We start from the raw sequence: 26,660 nt of genomic DNA, 5'->3' as shown, positions 1-26,660 counted from the left end.
TTTAGCATGTCAGCTACTATTAGTGCACAATTTACACTCTTCTGGATGTATTGGTGTTACTTTACGGCCCTGGCAGCTGAAAGACTTCAAAAACGCAACGCATCGGATTACCCCCTTATTATCATAACATCTCTGCGCATATGTTGGTGGCTGTTTAGAAAGCGCCTGGGAGAATTAATAGATCATAACAAGATAAATGAATAGGGACAGCTCAGATCACCAACTCAAACAAGCCTTTGAAAATGTATTTCATTTCACTCACGTTTCACATTCAAAAATGGAAACTTCAAAACTAACAACCTAGAGTGCCAGTGTGAATGAGCCCAGTCAAAGTGTCTGAAAGCGCAGCTGGGCCGCGGAGGTGATGATAGGCCTCGTGTTATTCCTGCAATGTGGCTGTGCCAGGGAACTAAAGCAGAGACGTGTCAGAATATGAGGCCAGTGTTTCATTAGCAAGGCAGAGGTTGATGTGAATAGGATGGGACAGCCCTAACTAATGACTAGGTGTGGTTGGACGAAAAAGAGGGGAAGAAGTTGCTCTACAGAGGTGGCGCATGGGTGTGGTATCTCTTTAACACATGGTTAGCGTGCACAAGACTATACTCACTCTGAGCAGCAACGGGTACTTGCAAATCCTCTGAATGGGAGCTACCAGATATCCCTCCAGTGGGACCTCTGTGTTTTTCCTGCCTCCCAGCAACATGTAGTTCTGGTGGGATTGAGAGGAGAGGATAACAGAGGAGAGTTAAATGAAATATGAAACATTGTCAGAGAATTCGTACTAATAATAATAAAAAAAATAACATTACCGGTTACGAAGTGCTTTAAAGCTAGTAAAAGGTAAGTATGAATGTTCCAGCATACAGATTCATATATATAGTGTTACATTCATTGCAACATACAACAAATGCAACAAAGTATTTGAGAAAGATTATGAAGAAGCTAACCTATAAAATGAGTTTTCAGCAGTCTGTTCAAGCAGGCTGTTCCAAAGTCTGGACGCTACAACCTCAAAAGTCTCCAGTTTTAAAATAAGAGCGCCGAACAGTTAGCAGGTATCAAAATACATCGAATGCATACACAAAACTTTATGTGTTAGCATAAATTAGCAAAAAGCTGTGAAAATATTTTCATCTTCAATAAATTAACAAAATGATACAGAACTATTTAACAGCTGATTATTTCTTTTAAGTGATGTAACCGTTACAAATGTATTTGTGCCATTAGCTAACCATTTCGATGTTTAGCCATGATGTTATCTTGCTATTTCAACTGTTAACCCTCAGAGTTAGCTAACATTTAACTTACAGCTATACTTTTAGCAAAATTACTGACAACTTTTTTATTCCAAATTCAAGCTAGCTGGCTGTACTTCAGCTGTGTTTGTCTATGACTAGACTTTAGCTAAAACATTTCAACAGTTAGCCATGAATTTAGAAAGCTATTTGAAACACATAGCTAACTTTCCTACTCCAATTTGTTCAAGTCCTGTCAATTCTTTCATTTTAATAGGTGAAGTAATCTTTCAAACTACACTTTAGTAAGAAGTATTTTCTGGGTTATTTGTAGCCATGTTTTGGAATCACGACACTACCAACACTATCCACAAACTATAAGTTTTACTTTTCTCCCTCAGCATGACAATTCATGTGGTAGATTGCAAATTATGAGGAAATATTCAATCACACCTTTCTCTCACCTGAAATTTAGAAGCGGTACTGCTGAATATAAACACTAAACCAGATTTTATTGCTGTCAGCAGGCCAAAGGTTATAGTGGAGGTTATATGGAGTGGATATCCCCATCTTGGTCACTGTAGGGTCTGGGAGATGACCTGAAGTATATAAGCTCATGGCGGACTGGAGCTTGGAGGGTAACACGAGACCCAAACGGCCCTGATGGCAGGCTAGGTTACCAAAGGGTCAAGGCTATAAAGACCACAGCAGATCAGTGTCGGTTAATATCTTTGGCTAAACTGCCTCCTTAGATTAAAGACACCAGTTTTCCATATAGTTGTATATAGTACATGCATGTGCACATTTGTCTCTCACCCTATCAATTACACTTTGAGAAAAGGTCATACACTTCCCCACAGACGTCTCCAATCAATACAAGCAGACCTGCCGTCATACTCTAGGTTTTCTAAGTGTTTAACTCTTTACTGGAAGAAGGCGTCGTCTTTTCATCGTCTCCAAACACAGGGTGTGATGAGATGCTTATAACTGTCACACACAAAAAAAGGAGCCAAAATTATTAACAGAGGATAAAACTATGATTGGGGACCTGTGCATAAACAGAGAAGAAAAATGTGCACATTTTTTGACCTCCCTAAACACAATCCAGCAGTGGGAACGTAGTCAACTTTGTTCTCGCAACACGATGCTCCCCTGTGGAAGTGAAAGTTTCTAAGAACGTCGGAACAGGAAGTGGGAGTCAGCCCACGCACAGGGGCAGAGCCACATCAGCTGTCAAACAAACTGGGACACAGAGTAGAGGGTTTTACACTGTCCAGCTGCTATGTGTGGGTGACTGCGTGTTTGTATGCCTAGGAGAGTGTGTAGTGGCCCTTAGAAATCACCTCAGACGCTGTAATTGTTCCAGAAATCATGTTTCTGTTTTACCAAGAACTGAAACAGATTTGTCAGATTTAGGCTTGAACTTACAATTTAATTGTTACTGAACCTAAACACATACATTTTTAAGACTGCTTACAGTTTCTTCAAATGCACAAAGGTTCGGAGTCTCTTCTCACCAGTAAACATGTCCTGACATTTCTGATCTTATTGAGCTCCAGCAGCAGCCTCTGGGCCTTCTCGTGGTTCCCGCAGTATTCGTCATAAATCTGAAAACGGCTCCTCTGCAAGAGCCAGAAAAAGTCAAGGTGAGAAAAAAAAAAAAAAGGGGGAGGGGGGGGGGGACATGTAAGGAGCAGAAATTATGGTCAGAAAGCAACAGAAAGAGGGCAACAAAGTCAAACAGAAAAATGGGAAAGGAGAGGAGGGCATCAGAAAACAAATGAACCCAGACAGGGCAGTAAAGAAGACAGGAAATCTGACTGCAAAATAAAGAAAGATGAGAGAGAGAAAGAGGCAAACTGACTGGAGAGCACATATATATAATTGAGAAGATATAAATTATTCGTCCCACTCATCACCAAATACATAATAGTGATCATATCCTGCCATCTGCCTTGCAGCCATGACCGACAACCTTCCACCAAAGCCATTCATATGACATCCATACTCATTGTCTTTCGCAGCGGGCCCAGACCACACAGCCTCTAAATCACTCACTACAAAGCAGCAAAAATAGTACGCAGTCTTCAGCCGTGCTGCTGTGCCGCAGAAGACGAAGCGGGTGATCTGAAGAGACATAACTGTCAAAACAAGCGGGAGCGCGTACAAAAACAGAACTTTATGATTAACTTTACAGATCGCCCGACTCGAATCGTGTTTTCGAGGAAGACTATTTACGAACACCCAAATTGTTTATGTTCTGGCCTTGCGATGGATTGACTGATTCCAATGCATTCCCAAAAGGAAAGTTTTCAGCCAGCATGAACTAATGTTCAGGCCTGAGTCACAGAGGGAGTTGCACTGCCCAGCTGGCTGGCTTTTTTGTATTTCTGGAGTAGATTGTAGTGATTTGTTGGTGCTATAAAAGTTTCATGAAAGAATTACACAGAGTAGGAAACTCTGAAAAACGCTGCATAATACGTTAGGCGTGTCTAATTTGTTTCATCTCTATGGACACACATGACTGCTCATGACTGAATTATGGTCATAAGTTTTCAGTATATCCCATCTTGCTAATGAGGTCATCATGTCATAAACCTAAATGTACCACTTATACTGCCAGGTCATCTCTCTTGCACCTGTATGAGCAGCAGCTAGATGCGACTGACAAACTCGCCTTATCCCCAACAGAAGGACGCTCAGATTTATTAGACTTTGAAGACCGTTATACACCAGCGTGCCTCAAGGCTTCGCATCAAAGAACTGCGATATACAGCGGGAAAGAGCAGTATATCAGAGCTCTATCAGGCATATCGCACATGTGGGCACTCTCACCGCGAGTAATCCAAGGGAGTTAAATTGACAACACGTGGAGCACGTCGGCATAACCGTGCACCGAAGCCCCGACAGAGCGTTTTTTCCCCCCCCCTTTTTCAGATCACACGCTCCAGTGAACTGAGGAATATTACGAAGGGAGGTAGCATCAATGCGTTGAGTTGACATTCAATTTGCAGAAGCACGAGTTGCACGAGTTACGTACAAAGTGCAAGAAGCAGCGACCGATTTCATGGTGAGCGTGAGGGTCGGGCTGCAGGAGGTCCTCCACCATGGACAGGAAGTCTTTGTGAACAGCCAGAATCTCCTCAATGTTAGAGAATAAGACCTAAAAGAGAGAGAGAGGGAGGGAGAAAGAGAGGCAGAGAGAGAATCAATACTTTGGCATATGCTTCCTCTTATGGTCGGTGGTGCTTTGATGGCCACGGAATAAAAAAAACGAGGTTTCTTTGTAATGAGTATCTTAGCTTAAGATCTCTTTGATATTTGAATTTCAAACATAATTAGAGATATTTTAAAAGAAAGAAAAAAAAAGGAACACAATGTTAAGATTTGTTGTGTGGAAACTTAGCCTTCATGTGGTGTTGACTTCTGCCCTTATTTATGTCATTTTTGTGGCGATATTAAAGAAAAAAACTGTGCTGGATAAGTGAAGCGAGTGAAATGAAACCAAAGCATGAAAACCAGAAGTCTTTCATGGGCGTTCTAAGGCCAGAATAAACTTAGTAGCTAGTGATACCAAGGAAAAAAGGAAAAACATCTGGGCAAATCCGATCGTTGCGTTTTCATTTTGGAGCACTCTCAGCCGCTCGGTGGCATTGCAGCTGTCGGCCTTTGCAGCGATGACCCTTTTCGTTATCTAAAAACCCCGTCAGCGTGTTCCCAAACAAATCAGAACATGAGGGGACACGTTCCAAAACACGGGACTTCCAGTAAATATCCAGTGAATGCATGTTTACCTTCAAAAGTAAGCAAACTCAGAGAAGAAACGCTCCCACTGTGAGAGAGCATCCTTTATTATCCTCCAGCTGGGATAATTTAAAAATAGAATATATTTACAGCTGCTTCCTGGATCGCCCACTGCTTCTTCTACAGTCCAGAACTTGATGCAAGTTCAGGTTGAAAGAACCCCCACCCCCCTCCCAAAAAAGCTTAATTGTAAAATGAAACTTCCCAACTGTTCACGGGTAATGCCCCTGAGTGCAGTGTCAGAGCGAAAGACTGCTTCTCACCTTCACCGTTTCGTCTGTGACATTCTTTTCGATTTTGGTGGCTGCGTACTGATTGAGACGATGCAGGAACACCTGAAGCAGAGCAGAAAAGGAAAACAAAAGTTAACACTGTGGAAACGGTCCCACAGTAAATTGCTTTTTGGCATTTGATCTCTTGAACCTTAAACGGGCTGAATAGAAGACAATATTTGAGGCTTTCTGTGTGCAGCTGCAACTCTTCACAGCCACAGTAAATTGGTAACCTTCACAATGGACACCTGATATTGGCGAAATACAATCTTTACACTAAATGGGGGGGAGGGAAAAAAAATTGCAGCTCGTGGTATTTCAAAGGCAGCGTTAAGTGGCTTTGGATGTGAATTGTAAAGGCCAACAGTGTGTGAACTGAGATGGATGGAAAGTGCTCTTAACTTTCTTCAGTCTCCGAGGACACTGGTTCCCAGGCTGCTTTGCTGCATAAGCGCCCGACAACCCATTTAATGCTTCAGGGAACTTTCTGAGAATGGCAAATTAAGAAGGTGTGCTTCAAAGGTAGTGCTAAAATGGGACTAAGGAGAAATTAGTCATTTTCTGAACTCTGCCTAAGGGAGAGCTTTTAAAGACGAAGACATCCATCAGTGGGTACCAGGTGAGAATCTGTACGTTTACTGCATGTGTGCAGTGCTTGGGATAGGGTTTGGCAGAAAGCGATCCACCTTCAATTTGCTGCATCGTTTTCATTTTGATGGATGCTCGTATACGACTTACGGGAAGCTGTGATGAAATCAGAAGCAAGGCTGAAAAATCGAAACTTTTATAAAATATTAAGAAGATGTGAAATTACTGTCAATAGTGCAATTTTTTTTCCCCCAAAACAAAACTTTTTCTTGCTGAAAACTTTAAGAGTTAATTAAGCAGCACTCAAGAAATGTCATTGTTACAAAAATCATGAAACTGTATTCAAGAGTCAAAGAGTTTATTGTCATGTGTGCAAAGGAAAAAAGCATTTCTCTGCTGTCCACACAGCCGGTTAATATGTACAAACAGATAAAATACAAATAGCGTGAATAAATAAATGGAAGCAAAAATAAAACTGAAGTATTAAATAGATTTATGTGCAAAAGAGCTGAGCTTAATATGCTGGTTTGATATGTGAGATGACCTGATGTGCTAAAATTATTATTACTGTTAAAATAGGTCAGCTGTTCAAGACTCTGATAGCACTTGTTAGGCGGATTTGTAAAACACTACAAAGGGAAAAAAGGATCTATGTCACTATCAGTATTAAAATCCTATATCAGTCAGGCTCTACTATTACGCCGATTAAACTGTGGTAAGATTCATGAACATGAAGGCAAATTTACAAAGATGAAAGAAAGCTGACGCAAAAACTATTTTTTGAACTAGATCTATTCAAACCACATCCACCGTGACAATATGATGAATTATAACTCAATCAATGGCCTGTCACACCAGTCCGAGCCAATGCGACATGGCAGACAAGAGAGACTGAAGTACAATACAACAGACTGACGCTGACATTTCAGCAGCCCATTCATTGGACAGAAAGCAGCAACAGCAGTTCTGTAAACATCAACGTGATCAAACTCCACACTGATGCGCAGTCACCTCAAGCAACAAAAACCTACATCTGTCTTTGCAGTTAACCCTAACCATGGGCATCCGCTTACTGCCCCACCGAGGGCCATAATGCCATCTGTCGCCCACTGCAGCCACACAGCAGGCAGCCTGACCTGAGCAAGCTAACATAATACAACCACAAAGCATGTTAACAGGTTACTTTAATGAGCACACAAGCCAAGAGTTATTCCTTGCCACTGAGATCTAAGTGAGCGCCTGTGACTATAGTAAGCTTATTGAACAGTTTCACTTGATTAATTGTGAACAGATGGAAAGCGGGTGGCGCTAGATTGGTGGTAAAATCTACATTTCAAGCTAATTACAAAGCCAATGTTCTGTTAACCGTTGTAAGAAAACAAGCCAACGTGAAAAAATTACTGAAATCTTTTTAATCACACAGTACTGACGTCAAGCAGCACTTCAAAAGGAAATGCACAAGCAAATGTACGAATCTAGATTTGTGGTTGGAACGGGGGGAAAAAGAAAACGAGTGGGGCCTAAATAATCAGCCTTTTTGTTGTAGGCCAACTTCATGCTGATTACCATTCTGTAGCTGCCTTGCCTCGCAACTCTGCCACTCACTAGCATTAGCATCTGATTAGCAATTCTAATATGTACAAACACTAAGCAAAATCCGTCAGGCATTCGCAAAGGCCTGCCGGGGCTTATAGTGTATGACCTCAGCTGAGCAATTTTCATCAAAACAGTGCTTCCTATCACCAAAGACAGCCTTTATGGAGTATCACTTCTAATAATGAAAGGTCTACTCGACAAGAAATAATCTCTATATCTGCAACTCGCTAATTATCCTGCATATCTGCAGTTAAGAAGAGCTCTGCTGCAGAATGTCAGGAGACACCTCGAGATGCTTATCAGATTAAAAAAAGCATGAGACAAAATCGGATTGGACGGAGATAATAAACTGCATGACTTGTCAAATGAAGAAATGTTTTGTTACCATGAAAGGCTTGTGCTAAAAAAAAAAAGAAAGAAAAGAAAAAAAACCATCAGTCTGGACGTTATTCCTAGAATTGCGGATGGCTCGGGCTTGATTTGTGGAAACGAACATATCTCTTCCGAACCGACTGCCAAAAGTGCCTTGTTGATGTTGTTAAAGAGACTAGCTCTGGAACAGCTCCACGGACAGTGAATGGGAATTCGACTGGCTGAATATATGGACACAGTAACAGTACCCAGGGTGACCATTGCAACACCTAACAGCATGTATCTAAATCGAGCACTTATGTCATTCAAATCCAGTCTCATTTGGTTAGTGGAGTGTCTCTTCACTGCATCTGTTTTGTGGCTTAAAGCTTTGGTTGTAATATTATTAACAGTTCTTGCCAATATGATAATAATTAGTAGCTTGAAACAAACTGCATTGAAAATTGATTTTATAATAATTTTTTGAAGGTCATTTTCTTTAAACCTCAGGTATAATTTAATGCGAGTTCATTAAAACAAAAACAACAACAAAAAAACACCTCACTAATCTCCTTATTTGCTATTCTTTCCTTGTGACAAGTGAAATGAATTTTTTTGTAGGATGTGTTTTCTTGCAGCAGTCCACTGTGTCTGGGCGCTGACCACTGTTGAATCGCAAACAGACTTCAATGGCTGCAGAGCTCAAGGAGAGCCGTTCACGGTCAATGTCATGGCTTCTAAGACCAGATTTAAAGAAACAAGCATAAAAATACTGAACAACAAGTTGTGTTTCTTTTATGGAAGGTCTTTGTGGTTTAAATACTCTTTTCAATCACTACCAGATTTCTAAAAGATACTTTCTCAGAATTTTAGTGAGTAATTTCAATTTTTAATCATTTACCAACTTTTTTTTCTTCTTTCATGAAAATGAAGGAAAAGAGTGGCCTTCAATACTCTCAAGTATGTTAGAGTATTTACTACTGCTGTCAATGTAAGTATGAAATAATGTCAGATTTCAAAACCACAAAATGTCATCAATTAAAAAAGAAAAAAAAAATCAGTCTGCTCTTTTAGCCATATGTGCAAATCTCCATATAGGGGAAAAAAACAAGTCTGTTACATTTGCTGAGATCAGCAGGAGACTTTCAGAGTTTGAGAATTAATATGTGAACATGATTTGGTTTTATAATGTGCTTTATGCCATCATGCATCACAGGTTCTAACTGTGAATGACGTAGTGAATGATGGTCAGGTTAGTGTTGCTTTTTTCAGGAGTGGGACTGTTCCTCCCTATCAGCACATTAAAGCCGCTGCAACATCAGTTGCAAAACCATCAAACTGTGGGAGAGAAATATCTTCAGAGGTGCCCTTCATAGCAAGACTTTCTAAATACTGTAGCTACTGTGGCAGATAGAACCTGCACAAGTTTACCTTTGCAGGGAGTTCTGATGTCAACAATCAGGCAAGTGAATGACAAAAAGTATTTCTAGGATTTATCTGAGTCTCCTGATGCTTTGAATCCAGTTAAATTCTGCTATATTTAGTTAACAATAGTTCTCACACTGAAAAAGTGGTGCTTGGTGGCTTAATGACAACTTAAAAAGGAATAGATCCATCACCCCCCTTCCTACTCATTTTCACCTCTAGCGTTACAGAATCCCAAGGGCTGAGAGTGAAACTCTGTTTCTGACATGATTGTTGATGCAGTGCCAAATCAGAGGAGGTTAAAAAAATAAATAACATGTTAGCATGTACTTTTACTTGTGCAACAGTGTGTTCAAATCGAATACATGCAATGCACTACAGAGTACATGGATGGTATACTATGTATACTTAGCAAAGGGTAGGTTGGTTATTGTTCTGGAGGGCTGTGAGACTGAGGTTTTAGCAATCAGTTTTCCCCAGCGATTGCCATCAACCCCCTGCAACCATTCCCAACTGGATGTGGAAAACTTATTTTTCCTTCATACCTGATGGTTGCAAGATGGCCATGAACTGGTCTCTAAGCCAATGTGACTGGGGCCTTATTCACATGATCCTAGATAATCACCATGATTGGCAAACGCCCCAAAATAGCTGAGAAGTTAATGTCGCATGGTTAGTGGTCACATGTCTGTAAAACTTCAATAGAAGTCTAAGGGAAAACCACTTTTTGTCTTGACCACTGATAAACACTTTCTTGCTTAGTTTATGGGCTCAGTCACTCGTTTTGGGTGATACTGAAAAAATATTAAGTCTACTGTGTTAATCTTGGTCCTATGTTTTAAAATCAAGACAGAGTTTTGCAGCCAATGATGATAATGACAATACTCATATTGAGACTTTAAACAGGACTCGAGAAACCAACGGGTGATGCCATGGCAGCTAGGTCCATCTTTTATACCATCGCTAATACTGGCACAGTTTTTTTCTACTCGTTGATGTAACAGATGTAGCATTGTTTGGTATTTATTTGTGTTAAGCTGTCATCTCATGTGTATAATTATTCAGCATTAAATGTGTGGTTGGAAGCACTACGCAGTTTAAGAGTAGTGTACTACATGGAAATGCACCAATAGAAATATATTCAAGCAAAGGTTGCTATTAGGACATACAGTACAATCTTTACGATCCATGAATTTCCATCAGCAGCATCCAACAAGAAAACTCTTAGAAATTGTGTTCCCTCGGGCCCAGGTATAATCACCTGGATTGTCACTTTGATGGCTGAGGGTGGGGACAGCACATTAAAACCCCATTAAAGTTTTCATTATTCTGCAGAGCAGATGGGTGTGATGAATAGTTCGGTGCAATCGCTGCATGTGGCCCTACATGCTATTAATCAGCAAAGGCCTACATGCTGTGGGCCGCAAAGGCACGGTAATGTAAATCGTTGCTTTGCTCTTGCATACAGTGTTGCTCTTATTTGAGAAGTTAAATAATCTGACACTAGGATTAGGAATAAGAAGCTGAAATCAGGTTAAGCAAATAAAAGAACTACCGACTAGACACTTAGACATGAGTGACAGCTCGCTCAATATCTGCAGGAGTCATGCAGCTCAGATTACACCCTGCGTCCTCTGGACTTCAGTGTCATATACAAAAGTAGAACAACAGACAGGCTAGCCAGAGGACCAAAGTAGTTCAGGACATTTTGTGAATGGATATTATGCAATGCTGTCCCCGCGGCACCTCTCCACCAGACTGGAAAGATACAATCGGCGGAACTAGCCCCTCCCCTTGTTTATGTTTATCTCTTTGTCAATGAAACACATGTATCAAGAAAAGGAGTTTGTCAAAAACAGAGGTCACTTGCTTCCTCAAATAAGTAAGCTAGCAATGACATGACAGGAGGACAATGACAGACATTCTTGCGCTCCAAAATAAAGGATGTGCACATGAACGCTGTATGTGCCGAGCCAGAGCACATGCTCGTGTCAGAGGCTGCGAAGAATGTGAAGTGCATGGTTGTTCGGCATGCCCAGCAGAATGCGGTGGCAGGGTAGGAACCACAGAGAGAGGGGGAGAAAGAAAAAAAAAAAAAAAAAAAAAAAAAGAGTGCTTAAAAATAACCAAAAAAAGAGCGAGACAATGCAAACAAGCTGCTCTGATTAGAAAAGCTGAAAAAGCTATGTAGCTGCTTCGATGGTGCAAAAATGACTTTGAATTGAGTACAAAGCTAGCCTCAAACATCTGTTAATCCATTCAAGTTTGAGCCATTTAAAGAGTGGGCAGGAACACAGGGTGTGTTTGATGTATCAAATGGAAAACAACCATTTTAAGTCCTTGAGGATCAATTGGTGCAACTGTAGAACACAAAGCTCTTCCTAAAATTAAAGTGGTGACGCAGCTTTAATAAACAGAGTAAAAATATTATGTGAAGTAACACATCTGTCAGCACAACTTGTGCTCTTAACAGCATTACGCTGCTTTTGCTGTAATGTGGGATCTGTTGCTCACTACTGAAAAAGGTCCAATGGAAGTTCATTGGCAGTGTTTCTTCTGCAGCACTCCAGAAGAACAAATAGGCCTTTCTATGAGCCTATTAGAGAAACTGGCCCTTTGTCCATGGACAATTGGCTGATCTGCTTTGTTGTGGTGACTGATAAACAAACGTACACATAAACATCCTGTGTGCACCCCCCCCCAAAAAAAAATAAATAAATTATAGGCACATCTCTATGCACTTGTTATCATTCCATCACAATCTGTGATCTAGGGTGTCTCATCAGCAAATAACAAAGATGAGACAAAAGCCATTCAAAGCTGGAGACAGACACATAAGCATGAAAAAGTCCACTGGAGTGAATCACTAGACTGTGACGCTTTGCTCATTAACATAACTGTGTTTTAGAATACAGTGTGTGTGCTTGTGTATATATATTGGATATATATTTCTGTCTACCACCACAGTAGTCTAAAAAGTAAAGCAGAGTAATAAAGGACAGCCGGTAACAATGGCGTGAGCTGTTCAGCACCCCTAGGTAAGCTTTGAAAGCACCTGAGTGTGTGAAGGTGCTGCAGTGGTGAGAAGTGAAGGGCAAAGATGGAAGGAAAGGCAGGAAGAGGCATTGAAAAAAAGAAGGAGAGAGCCTCTTTGACCTTTTTAACATATCTCTGTAGGGAGGATATGAGTATATGTTGCCTTTGCCATTTTTCCCGTGCAGAAGACCTGCTTTTGAATTAAAACAGTATTAAGGGCTAAATTCAGAGTAAATCACCTACACACATGTCTATGACGCACACAAACACACGTATCCACACACCCCAAATTCCTGGCAAGCAAAAACTGAATTTCCTTCAAATACTGACTAGAGACAAACAGTCTCTGGTGCAGAGATCACACTGGGAGACATCCGAAAAGAGAGAAAAGGCTCTTTGTAGCAATTCCCGCAATAAGCCAGGTCCCTTCCTGGCTTCAACAGGTTCTGATGACACCTCCTAGAGGCATCCTGTGCTTCCCATCTCATTAGTCCTCTTTCCCAAGCTGACTTTTTCTCCTCCACTGGGAATGTATACAGGAAACACACGCTATAAATACAACAGGGAATGTTAATAATTCCAACTTGGAAGCAGCTATTAAAGCTCATCTTTACAACTCAATAAAAGCCTCTGGTTTTAATTTACAGCGGAGTACACAGTGAGAATTCATTTTACATGATCTTCTGGTAAACAAAAGTCCTTTTATCTGTATAATATGTGTTATTTTGGGAAGCTGTGTGTATAAGAACTGAGAAACAATTAAAATACTGTAAAATTTGACATTCTCACAACAGCATATAAAATACAGTGGTGTGAAATATTTGCTCCCTTTCTGATTTTTTTTTTTTTTGCATTATTGTCACATATAAATGTTTCACATCAAGCAAGTTTTAATATGAGCCAAAGACAGACCGAATAAATAAAAAAATGCAGTTTTTAAATGATTATTTCAGTTTTTATGGGCAAAAAAAGTTGTCTAAACCCACCTGGCCCTATAGGAAAAAGTAATTAGCCTCATAGAAAAGTAAAAAAACACCACAATCTAACACAAAGAAATACCTGAGAAACAACATTGTTGACCTCTATCAGTCTGGTAAGGGTTACGATGCAATTTCTAAGGCGTTGGCACTCCAGTGGACCAAGGTGAGAGGCATTATCCACAAATGCAGAAGACTTTGAACAGTGGCCAGCCTACCAAAATGACTCCAAAAGTACAGTTGGTGATCTTTAATGGCCTCCTCATTCAGGAAGCCATAAAAGAACCCAGAACATGATCTGAAGAAATGCCGGCCTCACTTGTCTCAGATAAGGTCAGAGTTCATGATTCAACAATAAGAAAGAGACTGGGCAAAAATTGCGTCCATGGGAGAGGCCCTAGAAGAAAAAGAACTCAAAGGCTCATCTCACTTTTGCCAAAAAAGACATCTTGATGATTCCCAAGAACTTTAGAGTTTTCTGTAGAGTAACGAGACAAGAGTTGAACTTTTTGGAACATTGGTTTTCTGATAATTTGGCATAAAACACAGCTTCACATAAAAAGAACATCATATCATCAGTCCAACATGGTGGAGGTAGTGTGATGGTCAGGGGCGGCTTTGCTGTGTTAGAACCTGAATAACTCGCCATAACTGAAACGGAATCATGAAGTCTGCGCTCTATCAAAAAAATCCTGAAGGAGAATGTATGGCCATCAATTCATGCCCTGAAGCTCAAGCACAGTTTGGTTATGCAGCAGGACAGTGATACAAAACACACCAAAAAGTCCTCCTTTGCATGGCTCAAACAAGTAAAACGAAGGTTTTGGAGAGTCTTACTCGAAGTTCGGACTTAAATCTGATTGAGCTGGCATGACCTTAAAATAGGACATTCATGCTCAAAAACATCCAATGTAGCTGAATTATAACAATCATGCAAAAAAGAGTGGGGCAAAATTTCGAAAAAGAAATGTGAAAGACTCTTCACCAATTATTGCAAATGCCTGACTGCCAAGGGTGGCATAACCAGTTATTAGGGTTAGGGAGCTTTCCTGAAAAAGCCCGGAACAAAGTTCTGGCTTGTGAAAGAAATATTAGACCAATAAGCAATGTGCTTTGAGGCATCTCTAAGAACTCCCAATTGTCTGTAAAAGTTAGAAAAATTCTCCACTTTGATGTTATTGCTGTCCTTTCACTGACCCTGGCACCAAGTACATTCATAAACAGCTGGAATGAAGCAATTTATCTAATGAATATGTCTGTGTCCAATGTCTCTGCCTGACTCGGCGAGCTGCTTTCACAATCGACACTGAAGCGAAATGAGCACATGAGCATAAAATGATCCTTGCGGTCATGTCCGCAGAGCTTAATACCTGACAAGTTGTGGGTCTGTTTAATTTCACCCATCGTTGTACTCCAAGTGGTTAGCAAGTTTAACATGTTAGGAAGATTGCGAAATTGGATATTAGGTGGGGAGACTTGCCTCCAGTAGATGAGAGTACGTTTCCAGAGAGCAGGGCTACAATCTCTATGTGCAGTCAAGCAAACCATCACCCACTGATTGCTGGCGATTCCCAGCAGAGGCGCACACACAGCACACTGTATTGATCTCCGAGATGACTAAACAGAATTGTCAGCCTCCTAATCTGTGGCGCGCTCCCAAGCATGACTGTCTCACAGCCCGATTGTTCATTTTGATTACCATTCAAACCTTCCAAACCATCTGCAGCAGGAAAAATGAAACCTGCAGCGTCAGCCTCTCTCACACATGACAGAACTGGACATTTTGTCAAAGGAGAACTAAACAACTACCCTGCCAGTTTCTCCCCAACTCTCATTCTGCCCAACCACAACTGCTGAGTGTATTCCCACCCAAATAAATCTCCTTCCTGACAGGGTTCAGCTCATCATTGCTGCTTTTTGGACTGTTAATGACCAGATCAGAAAGCACCACACTGAAGGAACTCCATTATTTATTATTATTGTTCATAATGTGGTGAAAGTTTTCTTGCCAACAGACAGTACAGATACCAAGACTCTAGCCTTGACTACAAAAGGACAGTGTAAAATTAACATGTCTAATATTGGGGCTAATTCATCCTTCATACAAAGTCCAGCAATTTTATATCTTCAAAAAAAAAAAAAAAAAGAAAGCCACAGAAAGGATGTCTGCAAACAGAACTTATTTAGAAACAGAGAGACACTTGTCTTACAGCAAATCTTATTCAACTGCTTAATTAAATAATTGATGCTAAAGTGGAAATTCCCGTCACGTCTGGCTAACTCTGGTTGTGTACAGAGTCAGAGCCCTGAAGTGCAGGACGGACAGAGACATGAATGACATGGAAAGTGTGAGTTTGAACCACAGAGGAAATATGGAAGCTTGTCTAGACATAGTCAGCAAACACTCCATCAAAAAAGAAAAAGACAAAATCGGATTGGAGAGTGTAGCAGCAAAGAGCCATAGCGTTTGTGAGATAATTGAAGACATGAAAACACATGGCTGGCAATTACTTCTTTTTTTTAAATGGCAATCGTTTAATCCGGCTAATGAGCAACATATGAATATTTTGTTTAGTTTAGAAACATGCTTTCATTTTTTCCAGGGGTGTTATCCAAAAGGATGGTAATGCTACGGGCAAGTTCACAGCACTGTGTCTACCTTAATCTCGCCCTTTTGTACTTGTCGCATGCAGGCACCATGTGACAACGCAGCTGGCACAGGTCAAATCACATCCTTCCTTCTCCTCTGCCCTCCCCCCGCCACCGCCGCAGCCTTCTGAGCTAAGCCTACTCTATGGATTCAGCACAAAGGTTTATGCAGCCCTGACGCCTATGCAGTTAAGCCTCCTGGTTGCTAAGTGGCCGCGTGTACAGTAGCACAACACTGCTTTCCATGGCCAGTGAAGGCATTGGTGGGGGGATTGTATGTGTGTTTAAGCAGGAAACATGCAGCACAATGTAAAGATGGGAAGGTCCAAGAAGGAAGGAAATCCTGCTTGAAAAATGGCCTGAGACAAAAAGCAAAAAGTGCTTTCTGCTGTGTTAAAATCTGCTAGTGGGACTTTACACCAGGTCCTTTTGGAGAACCACAGAAACTTTTTCATTTTTGGATCTGCACTAAAAAAAAATCCTAATATTTAGGGTCTTTTTGCAGCAGAAGAGAAACTCTGAGTGCCCTTTCCAAACTTTGGTAAGTATATATTGATTGGTCAAACACAGAAAAAAATAAAAATAAAAATCCAATAAAACAACTGTAAAGGATTAGCTTTTATGGTTAGCCTTTAAAAACAGACCAAGATACACAAGAATGAGCTGAGACTGGAACCCAGGCTTTATGAAGTGCATATTTCCCCTCAGCTTCCAACTACGCATTACAAAGCAAAGTAGAAGAGAACAAGAAGACACTGAAACAGGATTACAAGACAATATAAGTCCACAGCAAGCAGTGACATTGCATTCAATTGGGCAGCCATTGCGTCACTTTCGCATTTCCTATTAGCAGTGCAAATTTAACACAGAAAAAAAGGCTTGGGCATATGCAATTCCCCCCATGTAACTCTCAAAACTGTTTGGTGGACTGATGACAGAGAGAAGGGAAGATCACAACTACAAAGAGACTTATCGAACGATTTGCTAAATCTAGGATGGAAAGGTGAATGCATGAAATGCTTGCCAAAGACACTGATGCTACTCAACACAGCACTGCTCAGTAAAGAGAAGGACAAACCTTCCTTAGTGTTTTAATTGATCTAGGACTCGAGGCTCTTGTCTCTCCAAGCTAATCTTGGCTGGCTAAAAGGCAGATTTAGATTTAAGATATGCTGCTTAACATAATATATTATAATGAATATATTGTTTATACCATATATTGTAAAAACAAAATTACAAAAGGCACAAAAAGTGCCAGCTTGGAGTAGTTTACAGCCAATCAGAGAGAGAATCACTTAAATTCAGGAAGAGAACCTATGAAATTGTTCAGTAATGTGAGAGGTACATCCTTGCAAACACAGCATAAAATGTAGGCCGCTTGTGTAGTGCCAGCAGCGTTGCAATTAAAATGCAAGTGAGCCGCTCCATCAGTTTGGGGGCCTCACAAGGGGGACACAAGAGAGAAGCTGCCTGTATTCTTGGAGAGGACAGCCTGACCAAATCCAATTAAAAAGAGTCAAGGAGAACCACGTCTCACCTCTCCCTCGCTTCACTTCTGTCTTCTAGTTAGCCTCTCACAAGCATACGCGTGTGTGTCTGCAAACCTGGATCATAGCTAAATGAAGAAAGTCTGAAGTTTAAAATTCTGCTCGGTGGCGAGGAAACGTGGCTCTAGCCAAACAGCGATCCATAAGTGGAAAAAAAAATACTCTTCTTTAAAGGCTATCCACGGGTGGAACATGTGCAGCCACCACCTGCTCTGGGAGCAACGTTGAAAAAAAGGAATAACAGGGGTTTGTGACATATGAAAGGGCAGAGTGTATAAGAGGCAGGTGTGGAAGCCATAACATTATGAGGCTATCATCCGCTCTGGAGAAGAAAAAAAAGGAAGTAATTAAGGAATAAAGAGGGGAGCAGTCGGGGGAGATACAGCAGACTGCCTCTCTGTGGAATCGCTTATCACACACTGCAGCCTATTATAGAGACAAACTGATGTAAGCAACAGTAAATGGCTATTGGTAGGCTCTCTGCGTGAAAAACCCAGCCCCAGTCTCATAACAATACAATCCCAGTCTACCAGCATCATGCTGAAAATGCCCCGTCTTGTGTTACGTTTCATACACAACTTTGCTTTTGCACTCTTTGATCCAGCGTCTCCAGCAAGACAACAGCTTTTAACATTTCTGGCTTCTGATCCCTACCACATGCAGTAATTCGCTTTTTAATGTCAATAAAACGTTCATCCCTAGTATGTATTCAATAAATAATACATCTCACTTCATCTATTATTTAACAACAAATACATAAATAAATAAAAGGAACTGCTTAATTTACCTGCAGACTTCCATTAGAGCAAAATATACATGGCATTTTAATTCTTAAACATGGCAGCACTGAACTCTCAAACGCACACGTATACACGCACAAGATTGCGCTTTCACTGTTTACAAGTTTGCTTTCTCATCTGATCAGGATGCACTGATCAGATCAACAGAATCTTCTCTTCCTGTTTCCATCATGCACAAGAGAGAGCTGAATTCTCAAATGACATCCACGGATTATCAGACAGGAAAGGGATGGGAACAGGAGGCTGTGACCTTCGGGGGTCATCTGCTGAGAGGCGACGAACCGCCTCCTCATTCGGCCGGTTATATGTTGCAGGAAAAAAGAAAGGGAAAAAAAATTCCTGGCCCAGCGGCACATGCCAGAGCAACTATCCCAGCCATGTAAATAAATCCAAACCCAGAGGGACCGCAGTGGAGCCTTCAAATACAAATACACAGACAGAGTTTACTTGAATACCTGGGTTTTCTAGGAGCTAACAGCATTTTCCATTAGGATTCATTTCTAACTTCCTGCAGGCGTATTCACATGGAAGACACAAGTGATTTAAAGTGCGGACCAACAACTGCTGCACCTCCAGTCCAGAGAGCACAAGAATAACCTGTATGTTGCCTGTGCACGCGCATGCAATGAGGTTTTTCTTGAATTTCTTCCCTTGCTGATCAACAGTATCTAAGATAAAGGCAAAGGTACGAATTCTACAGCATTGCAAGGTCTAAAAACCACATCTATTCAATTTCAAGTTAGTCAAAGGATTAAAAATGTTTTAAACATTACACTCATATTACTCAGGCCTTTGTTGGGTAAGGAAGGCAGCAGCTAAGGGACCACTTAATGCACTGCAAAGCTCTTTGGAATATATTAAGTTAACTTGTGATCTCCCTCCAGAATTGGGACATGAAAGGTTTCCCCTATTGTAGCTTCTTGCATGCTTCTTCTCTTAAGTGCTTATCATGCAAGCAAATGGCTTTCAGTGTCTCTCCATCAATGGCAAACATTGGCAGTATTTTGTTTGACAGTGTGGCTAAAAAACTGCAGACAAGCAAAGACCTCATTAGAGTCGCTGTTTACATTATGCCTTGATTTGTTCCTCCCATTGAGGCTTTTCTAAGAATGACTATCATTTTATTGGCTCGTAGCTGTCCAAGATAAACACCACTGTCCACCACCACCCACTATCTCTTGCTATAATCGTTCATTATATAAGATAGGAAAGACATATTACGGACAGCTTCCCTGAAGCCTTCCTCTCACTGTCGGAATACTGGGGACGTTTAGTACATTAGGAGGAAAAGGTGGTGTTTTAATTCAGGACAATGCCCAATTTAAACTTTCCCAGTAGCTTTAAGATATAATCTACATATTTTCCCACAAGACGTCGGGTAGATCCACACAATAGGCGCATACTATCCTGGGACAAACTGCTCTAATCATCCTTGTTCTCCATGCTGTTTTCCACTACCTTAAAAGTGAAGTATGTGCGAGGTGCATTGTGTTTAGGTCCCACAGATCGGCAGCAACAATCTTTGCTCTTCAGTTCAACTTTGCCTACCGACCGGAGCCTCATTGTTCTCCAGCATTTCCTAACCTCAGAGGAATTCCTCCTCCAGGAAATATGCTTTACAAGAGAAGGCACCAAGCCCAGTTACTCACAGAGACCACCCCCCTCTACCCTTCGCCCTCCTGCCAACATCTGCCCTGTGATCCGCTGTACCCTTTTCCCTCTCAACCCTTTAGCGATACCGTGCATACACATCTTCAAGGCCTCCGATGCCGCACAAACTGGGCACCTCCAACCTGACCTCGAGACACTTAGACTCTTGGCAGTGGAGTAAGAAAAAGACAAGTATGTGTTTGTGTGATCAGATGAAAGTCTTCAATGTGACCCTTTCTCCACGGGAGGGCTGTCTTTGATCATCCTGAGCGTTTCTGACGATGCCCTCCAGGATCTCCCAGAAGATAAAACCGCTGATAAGAGTGGATCTTTGTCTTCTTCTTATTCTCCTCCTATCTTTTTAATCATTATCACTCCACTAAACCAACTTAACTCACTATTAAGACTCCAGTCTGATGCTTCCAGCATGGCATTCCCAGCCAGAACAGAAAGCCCTTGTAGGGATCAGTCACCTGTGAAATCAATCCCAGTTCCAGCACTACAGGGGAGATAAAGAAGGGGAAGGGGGAGGCTACATTCCCCAACCCCCCATCTCCAGGACTGAGGACACATTCCCCTCATGTAATCACCTCCTCAATTTCTCCACTGATGTGCCACTTCTAAGAAAGGCTCCATCTCCTCTCTGGCTCCTCTGTCCTCCATTGGAAACATCTGGGCGGTGGCGGCGGTGGTGATGGAGGGGTCGGGATGTACACATTCATACATGTGGTCTGGGAAACTGCAGACCACAAAGTGCCCCCTCAACCTTTCTTCACAGCAAATTTCCCACCAAGCTGGGAATGCAAAAATATGGTGAAAGGCAAAAGGGCACAGGGCATTGCATTAAAGTGTTCACCGCCAGGATTAACGTCCTACACGGCCACTTGGGCACATTAAAGCACTCGATAAGCAGCAGTGCACAATGACGACTTTTCACAGCTTTTTGGTTTCAGCAAAATCGCCACATCCTCCTGTCTTTGAAGTCAGGCGTCACTTCATGTAATGCCATTAAGTTGACAGCCATGACTCTGCCGTGCAGAAACCAAAAGTGTTATGCTTTAGTGCAAACCTGGAGTTGTGCTGCCAGCTGAGTGCTAACTCCAGCGGTTTGCATTTGAGTCCACCTGTGCTATCTTTGGCAGAACTCACTCCTGCTGGATTTAATAAGAAGCTGGCAAAGCCGGTGACTAAAATGCCCTCCTCTGTACTTCTTATGAAGTGTGTGGCAAATTGGGTAATTACTGGACTGAACAGATGCTGTAGAGGGCACAAAATTAAAAAAAATGAAGAAAATACACACTGAGTAGAGATACAGATGCCATTTAAACAAGTTTCCTAAATGAATTGCACTTCAGTGACTCTGAAGATGGCAAATAAGCTTTAAGGTAAAGCTGTACACAACATGGAATGATGTACCTAACAGTCCTGGAAACATTTATTTCTTTGTCTTGGTTGACCTGCCATTCATCCTAATGGTTTATGAGGGCCAGACTAACCACTGTGAGCTTAGAGGAGCCCATGAGCAGACTCCGAAAAGGATTAAACATCACAGTGGCTGTGCAGGAACTAAAGCTGTGCCATGCCTCTTTGTGACTGCTCTTCCAATTTCACACTTGCATTTTCAAAGGTAAATGTCTCCATCAGTAGGATGGCGTCACACAGTATTACAGACAACTTTATGGCTCATGTTATGCTGACAGCGCAGCAGCATGCAGGGTTTGTACAGGAGAACGCGCAACACTTCTTGCCCTGCAGGCTGATGCACCGTGCATACTAAACAGGCTTGCTGGTTTGTGTTTATTGCGAGGCTTGTTTTGTTTTTCCCCGTTAAAGTATGCACTCTGAGGGTTCTCTGTTTAAAACCGTTCTCATCACTCACCGAGAGAAACTCGAGCGTCCCGACATAGTCCCGCTCAGTCTTTAAAAGTTCGTTTAGGACGCACACTCGCAACCGCAGCTGTTTCTCCAGGTCCTTCCCGCTTTCAGCTCTGTGCTCACTTCTGCCTTCCTCAGTCATTGTGAGTATATATGAAGTTATTTCCTTCAGGAGTTCACAGCTTCACATCACACGGCGAGTTTTAATGGCAGAAGTGTAAAGTTTGCAGCATGGTCAAAAACAAAAAAAGTCAAGGAGCAACCGGTGCCTGTGCTCTTAAATCCACAAAATGTAGGGAAAAGAGCGAAACGCAGTGTAAGAAGAAAAAAAAAGTTAAAATAAAAACTTTTAATAAAATAAAAGGTTTCTGAAAAGCAGCTTCCAACAAATTGTGTGACTGACCGTTGTACAACTGGACACCACTTAGTGCACCGAGTCCATGTGACTCCTTAAATCTTCATCCTAATCCAGCCTCCCAGCAGCTTTTTACACGGAGGACCAGTGTAAAGGCACCAGCAACACTTGTCCTCTTGGTGCTGGTTTCAAAATAAAACCACGGGCGTTAAGAGGCAGCTAAACGCCAGAGCAGATAAAAATGACCTCACGGTCATGAAGATGCTCTAAAGTTGATCTAACTGCCAGCCAGAACTGCGGAAAGGATACTCACTGTGCTTAGTGTGACTCTTTTCGTGCTTTTAATTTGAAGGAACGCTTAGTATTTTGAAGCCATCTCCAGGTAACTTGACAATCCTTGAAGCATATAATCAAATACACTTCAGATATATGAGATCATGAATCTAAGCTACTAAAGTGCAATCTACGAGAAATCTGCATAATAGTGTATTTATATAAAAGGTGAAGGAACACACTTTTATTCCAGCGAAATTTACTGAGTGAAAAATAGTTTGAAACCCCTCTGCAACTTCATGCACCCCCTCTGATACTGCTGCAAATCAGTGGTCACTTCAGAATGTAACCATGCAATATATAATCATATATTATTATTTAAATTATTTTCATTTTTCTACTTGTGATACAGCTCAGTAGTTGTTTAATGGCATAATGAATTTCAGTCATAACCCTTTGACTTGTATCATTAAGTTTTAAATGAGCTCATCACTACTATCTGTGAGCTAATAGAAAACGTATTGCACAGCCTGCGTACACCATCGGTTCTTTAAATCAGTGTTAGCTTTTGGTGACAGAAAGGACAGAGCTGTAAAGAGCAGCTACATGGGACACGATAGCCCTGCACACACCATGTGTTTTAATGTATTTGCACATTTATTATTCTTTAAGCTTTCTGTCTGAGCACATTCAGTTTAAGATAAATGGTTTACACCGTCTGAAATCTCCCTCGGCTCTTAACCTCTTTACACAGACTTGTCTAATTCTTGCCAGCTGACATGTAGGGCAACCAGCGGGCTCTGATATGTGCCTGTGTCCGGTCAGTTTCTCAGTGATGCTCCAGCTGTGACTGAGAATCTTGAGCTTTGTTTCATATTCTTTTAAACATTATTGCGTGCACAAATATGGCTCTGATATGGATTAATGGATAAAAGGTGTCTTTTACTTTGAGGGTTTATGAGTGAGCTGTACAAGTGAAGAAGATATTTAGAATTTATCTGCCAAAATATAAAAAAACAACAGTAAATTTCACTTATTAGAGGAGTAGCTCATCACTTAAAACACACCATATAAACTGTCTATCAAACATGTGTATGGATATTTTAGAGGACGGGCATGTATGGCTGACCAGAGGGCAGGAACTTTGGCTGACAGAAGCACCCAGATGAATCCAGAGACAGGCAGGAGCATTTACTGGGCTTGGATTTAGCCAAATATATCAAAACGTATTGAATAACAACTCATGATTTAGCAGGACAACAGACTACCGGACGAACCAATCAAAAACCAGAGACCTTTTCAGGGTTACTGGCCAGTCAGTCACCTGATCTCAGGGCGACTGAGCAGCATTACACTGCAGACTAAAAGAGGCTATAGTGAAGGCCTCGGAGTCTCTGTGGATGTTTGTGACAGAGAATGAAATATGATGCATTAATTCACTCCTGAAATTTGGGCACACTAAGATACAAAACTGCAGGCAATGATAAAATATTAAGAAGGTGAGGAAACAAACAAAAAACAACACCAATAATAACAACAATAAAAAAAGATGTGAGTCTACAGAGAAAGACAAACTTCCCCTTTGCTTTCATTCTCACGGGGCTTTCTTGAGCACAAATTGAAAGAAACACTTAGTTTCAGTGAAAGTGAGGCACAGGTGGCAAGAGAGGCTGACAGGAAATGTATTATCGTCTGTCTCTGGAATTCTCAAGGAGGCAGTCCACAAACACTTAAATTACAGGCGTCCCAAACACCACACGAAGCTCTTCTCTCCAAAACATCGTTTCATCTGGAGCACAATCAACAATTGCGGTTGTAGTCAGGTTGTTACGCCTTGCGAACCATTCAACTCCCTAAATACATGTGCATGTGCATGTGCACACAATACATGTTTTATACGGGCAAAAGCAAACTAGAATGTTATCCAAGAAACAACAGCATCAACGTGCTCCTGTCAGATGTTTGTTAATATTTGAATGAAGAATTTCCTCTTGATTAAAGCTCATCCTGTTACATTACACTCAAGTTAAAAACATGGACCTAGAAAGATGCATAATCATATTTAATTAATCAGACTCTTTATAATTAGGTCAGAACTTCCTCCTACAGGCAGGTAAGATGTGTCACCCCCCACCTCCCTGTTCGCTGCTAACACTAAATTCACTGAAAAAAGGCCTCTTGAGAAGCTGGTTAAGTGTCTTTATATTAAATTAGACACAGTCAGAGTCATTTTGTGCCTGGGCAAATATGAACACGATCAACACTAAACCCGGCTTCGCTGCACCAGCTTCAAGGTCTTTTGAGAGGATTTTAGAGGAGCCATTTGCAACCTACAATAATGATTTAGGGATTAACATCTCAACAAGTAAGGATTCACTTAGCTCCCTTCTGTGGTCTATTTATAACCTTTCTTCCATATCTTTTTTTTTTCATTCATCTGCAAACCTAACCTGAAGAGTAGTCTGTGAAGTTTAGTGGCACACAATCACTGCAAGAGAAAAGGAATTTAACTGATGAAAATTCCCTTAATTTGTCAGGGCCAGAGGGAGTCTTCCTTTATCGAGCTGTTTTACGTCTCAATTACGGGTTAGTGTTAGTTTTGTGAGGTGAGTCGAGGACATGAAGCTTAAATCTTGGTATTTACTCTCCTCTGGTGCTCAAATGCGGTACTGCATGCATTCAGTGTGTTTCCAGATAAAGAAAGGATATCCTGCACTGTTTTCTTGTTGTCACCAGAGAGCAGTGTTGTGTTGTGTTTTGTTTTTTAAATGAATAATGATCCTGATAATAATCTAAAGACTTTTACCATTACACAGATTTAGATCATGGCTCATAATAACGGGTGTATTTATTGGCAAAGTCCTTGAAATTCAGAGTGGGCATTGGTGCCAGACTGACACTGAATGTGCTCGGTTCAGTTCTTAGTCTGAAAAAAGCCAAAAACCACTAGTAACAGACCAACTTAATTATAGTGTTATATGGGCCCTTTCAGTATAGGTACATTTCCAGACCATCTGATTTTATTACCCATGGCTTTAGTCTGTGGAATTACCTTCTATTATTTGTTATCCAGAGCTGCCGGTGCCTTGCTGAGTGCTGCCAGGAAGTGTTCTGTTCTTTCTATTGGAAAAGGAGGGTCAGACTGATACGAGGGCTGCTTTTGCTCTGAATATTTTCATCTAACACTGAGCACGAGTGTTGATAATACTGTTAATTGACTGATATTAACCTTTATTTCTACCCATTTCCTTCTAGTTCCCTTTCGTGGCAGCCAAAACCAACGCTTACATGTCCTCTGCAGTGGTGTCACTTTCCCTTTCTGCTCATATGATGGAAAACACAAAGAGACAGAGAAGATAATTAAAGTCAAGGCTGGCTGAATTTTTAAATCGGATTTTAAAACACTGGTTTGAGACCGGGCTGTAGGTGTGTGCGCATCTAGATGCAGCATTTTCTAATCAAATAAAATCTTTTTTTCTGGGAGAATTTTAATGCACTTATGCAGCCATGTGAAAAAGGACGCATCCACAGGACTCTCTGCAGTCCTGTTTGAAAGGCTTTGCAGCTATATGGTCCAGATAAAAAGAAAGCACACCCTATTTCATTTTAGAAAATCATCTGGTCCTTACCAACAACAACCTCAGATGAATCTCAGTGCGTTCATATTATTTCTGTATCAAAAAAGCAGAACAAAACAAAAGCAGAAACAGTGCACTTCATGATTTAATAGCTTGTAGTACCACTTCTTGCAGCGATAGCTTGAAGTAACTGTTTTCTGGATGACTTTCGGGCTCTCACATCGTTATGGAGGAATTTGTCTTTACAACACTGCTTCAGTTCATTGAGGTTTACATGCATTTGTTTATGCGTAGGTCTGTTGCTGTCCTTCCACAGGATATCAGTCGGGTTAAGGTCTGGACTTTGACTGCGTCATTCCAACAACTTGATTCTTCTGTTGTCGATTTGCTGCTGTGCTTTGGATCATCGTTCTGCCGTATGACCCAATTTCAAGCATAATTTAGCTGTCAGACAGATGGCTTGACATTTGAATCATGAAAGTGGCACACAGAGGAGTTTGTGTGCGACTCAGTGACTCCATAGTGCCCAGGTCCTGTGGCTGTAAAACGAACCCAAATCATCACCCCTCCACCACCCTGCTTGATAGCTGGTATGAGGTGTTTTTGCTGATGTGCTGTGTTTGGTTTCTGCCAAATGTGGTGCTGTGCA

General features: G+C 41.3%; 1 protein-coding gene across 3 annotated transcripts in view; it reads right to left on the bottom strand.

Moving 5' to 3' along the window:
- The window catches only part of prex2 (phosphatidylinositol-3,4,5-trisphosphate-dependent Rac exchange factor 2), a 97,323-nt gene extending 75,074 nt beyond the window's left edge, over nt 1-22,249 (bottom strand). For 2 of the 3 annotated variants that reach the window (XM_085468477.1, XM_085468478.1), the window contains exons 1-5: nt 21,810-22,249; nt 5,303-5,374; nt 4,276-4,398; nt 2,753-2,857; nt 608-709 (exon numbers count right to left, since the gene is read on the bottom strand). In XM_085468477.1, coding sequence (XP_085324603.1) covers nt 608-709; nt 2,753-2,857; nt 4,276-4,398; nt 5,303-5,374; nt 21,810-21,947 — 540 coding nt within the window. In that variant the 5' untranslated portion in view covers nt 21,948-22,249. Of the gene's footprint in view, nt 1-607; nt 710-1,699; nt 1,893-2,752; nt 2,858-4,275; nt 4,399-5,302; nt 5,375-21,809 lie in introns of those variants that run through there. The other variant, XM_085468479.1, reaches the window with a different exon arrangement.
- Nucleotides 22,250-26,660: the final 4,411 nt, after the last annotated feature.

The sequence above is a fragment of the Copadichromis virginalis genome, linkage group LG9 (assembly GCF_057382275.1).
Source record: "Copadichromis virginalis isolate Kocher_CV1m ecotype Utaka linkage group LG9, C_Virginalis_male_GT1.1, whole genome shotgun sequence".
Lineage (NCBI taxonomy): Eukaryota > Metazoa > Chordata > Actinopteri > Cichliformes > Cichlidae > Copadichromis > Copadichromis virginalis.
This window is presented reverse-complemented; position numbering and strand designations above follow the sequence as displayed.